Source organism: Nuphar pumila, chromosome 15 (genome assembly GCF_984573655.1).
Source record: "Nuphar pumila chromosome 15, dmNupPumi1.hap1.1, whole genome shotgun sequence".
NCBI lineage: Eukaryota > Viridiplantae > Streptophyta > Magnoliopsida > Nymphaeales > Nymphaeaceae > Nuphar > Nuphar pumila.
The window spans coordinates 10,001,592-10,003,357 of NC_143263.1; the positions used below are offsets into that span (position 1 = coordinate 10,001,592).

General features: G+C 42.0%; 1 protein-coding gene across 1 annotated transcript in view; it reads right to left on the bottom strand.

The window, feature by feature from the left end:
• Positions 1-209: 209 nt before the first annotated feature.
• The window catches only part of LOC149814438 (uncharacterized), a 40,009-nt gene continuing 38,452 nt past the window's right edge, over positions 210-1,766 (bottom strand). Inside the window, exons 7-8 of the mRNA XM_089989415.1 lie at positions 1,496-1,766; positions 210-1,405 (exon numbers count right to left, since the gene is read on the bottom strand). The exon at positions 1,496-1,766 is cut by the window's right edge and continues 35 nt beyond it. Of these exons, the coding sequence (XP_089845541.1) occupies positions 941-1,405; positions 1,496-1,766 (736 nt within the window). The 3' untranslated portion in view covers positions 210-940. The remainder of the gene's footprint in view (positions 1,406-1,495) is intronic.

Below are 1,766 nucleotides of genomic sequence, written 5' to 3' on the forward strand. Positions count from 1 at the left end.
CTCCAAGAGGGTTCTTTTTGTCACTACACAAATATTCAACAGATCTTGCTCCTTCCCTAGTTTCCTTACCCAATTTGCCTGATTCAAAGCAATTAGCCATGTTACTTCAGAGGTTTCCATCGATTGATACAACTCATGTAGCAGCCCCAGAAGGATTAAAAAGAAAAATCAAGGCAGTTTGAATGCCAACAAAAGGAGATATCCACTACTGGACTGCAAAGGGGAAGGTGTATAATGGTTTCAATTTGTGTTAAAAAGTGGTACATATAAACTCGATAAGATTGGAAGCCGTGAGACAAGGGAGTCGCCAAAGCCTGCATAGAAGGCTCACAGGGTTCAACAGGAGCGGATCAAAGTCGGACAAAGTTATATCACCTGACTCAACCAAGCACACCTTGGGCAAATCAATCAAATCACATCCAGCTACATTGCATTGAGTCTTGCACTGCTGCATCCAAGCCATCACAAGCCAAATTGATTCGCTAAACTCGACCAGCCACAGTCAAATCTTAATCTCCAGCACATATATATCTCCAAACATCACCAGTGAAGATTTTCCTGGCTTATAAATCATCAAAACAGACTCCGTGTTCATTGGTATACACAGCAAGCAACGTGAAGGGACACCTTTTACTTACAGAAATGGTGTCCTGAGGAAAGCAAGAGAAAATTCAATTTTACACAACTCTAAAAGGACCAAAGAATCAAAACACCAGTGCATGTCGTCGATCATGATATACCATTTCTTTTTATGGTTCATAATACCAACGGAGTCATTTAGTGCCATCTCGCAGATGGATGGAGCCCAATTAAGAGGTTGGCCTTGAATTATAGAATGGACCACCACAAAATCACCAATGGAACTGCCCTGTCTATCTCTGAACATGATAAGCGGTACCAAAAGGTAAACAGATAAAAGCAATGTTGTTTTCCCTTCTTTCTAACGTTTCTGCCTCCGCTTGCCATGTCTCCTGTCACTATCACTATCATTGTCAGATCTTGGCTTCCGCTTGCGGTGCCTCCTTTCACTATCGCTGTCATACTTTGGTCGATGTTTTTGGCGCTTTCTGTCACTCTCGCTACCACTATCAGACTCTGATTCAGATGAAGACTCAGAGTCATCAGATTCAGTTGCACTGGAACTCCCAGATTCATCAGAGGAGCCTGAAGTATCCTCCAACTCAGATTCTGGTTTCTGTTGTTGCATAATGAGGCGAGGCATATCTTTAAGATACTGACGCAAGTTCTCAGTGATGCCACCCAGACCAATAGATGTAAAGAAATTGATAGAGAATCTAGCATTCTTGGGATTATCCCTAGGAAAAACAGACTCGAAAGAATCTTGCATTGTTTTATCACTCAGTCTCTCATTGAGTGTGCGAATACCAAGTTGCTCAGCCAACTCCTGCCAATTACAAATGACAGCAAAATTGAGTTGGTTGCATGTAAGAATATGAAATTAATGGCAATGGAGCCAGTGAACAAAATCATATACCTGGAACAGAATTTTTATGAATATCCGAGATGATGAGGTTGTATCCTCCTCTGTCAGACGGATGTAAGCTAAAACGTGCCAAGGTAATGCATCTGTTCCAAGGAGATGTGCGAAGAACTTGGCCACATTACGCAACTTATTTGTCTCAAGGCGGTGGATCATAGAATACTGTTGCACAAAGCACTGCTCAAAATTCTCCTGGTACACTTTGTTGATCATGCAGAACCTTTGGCCCAGGAGACCATAATATCGCAGATATGTTCTTTCTTGG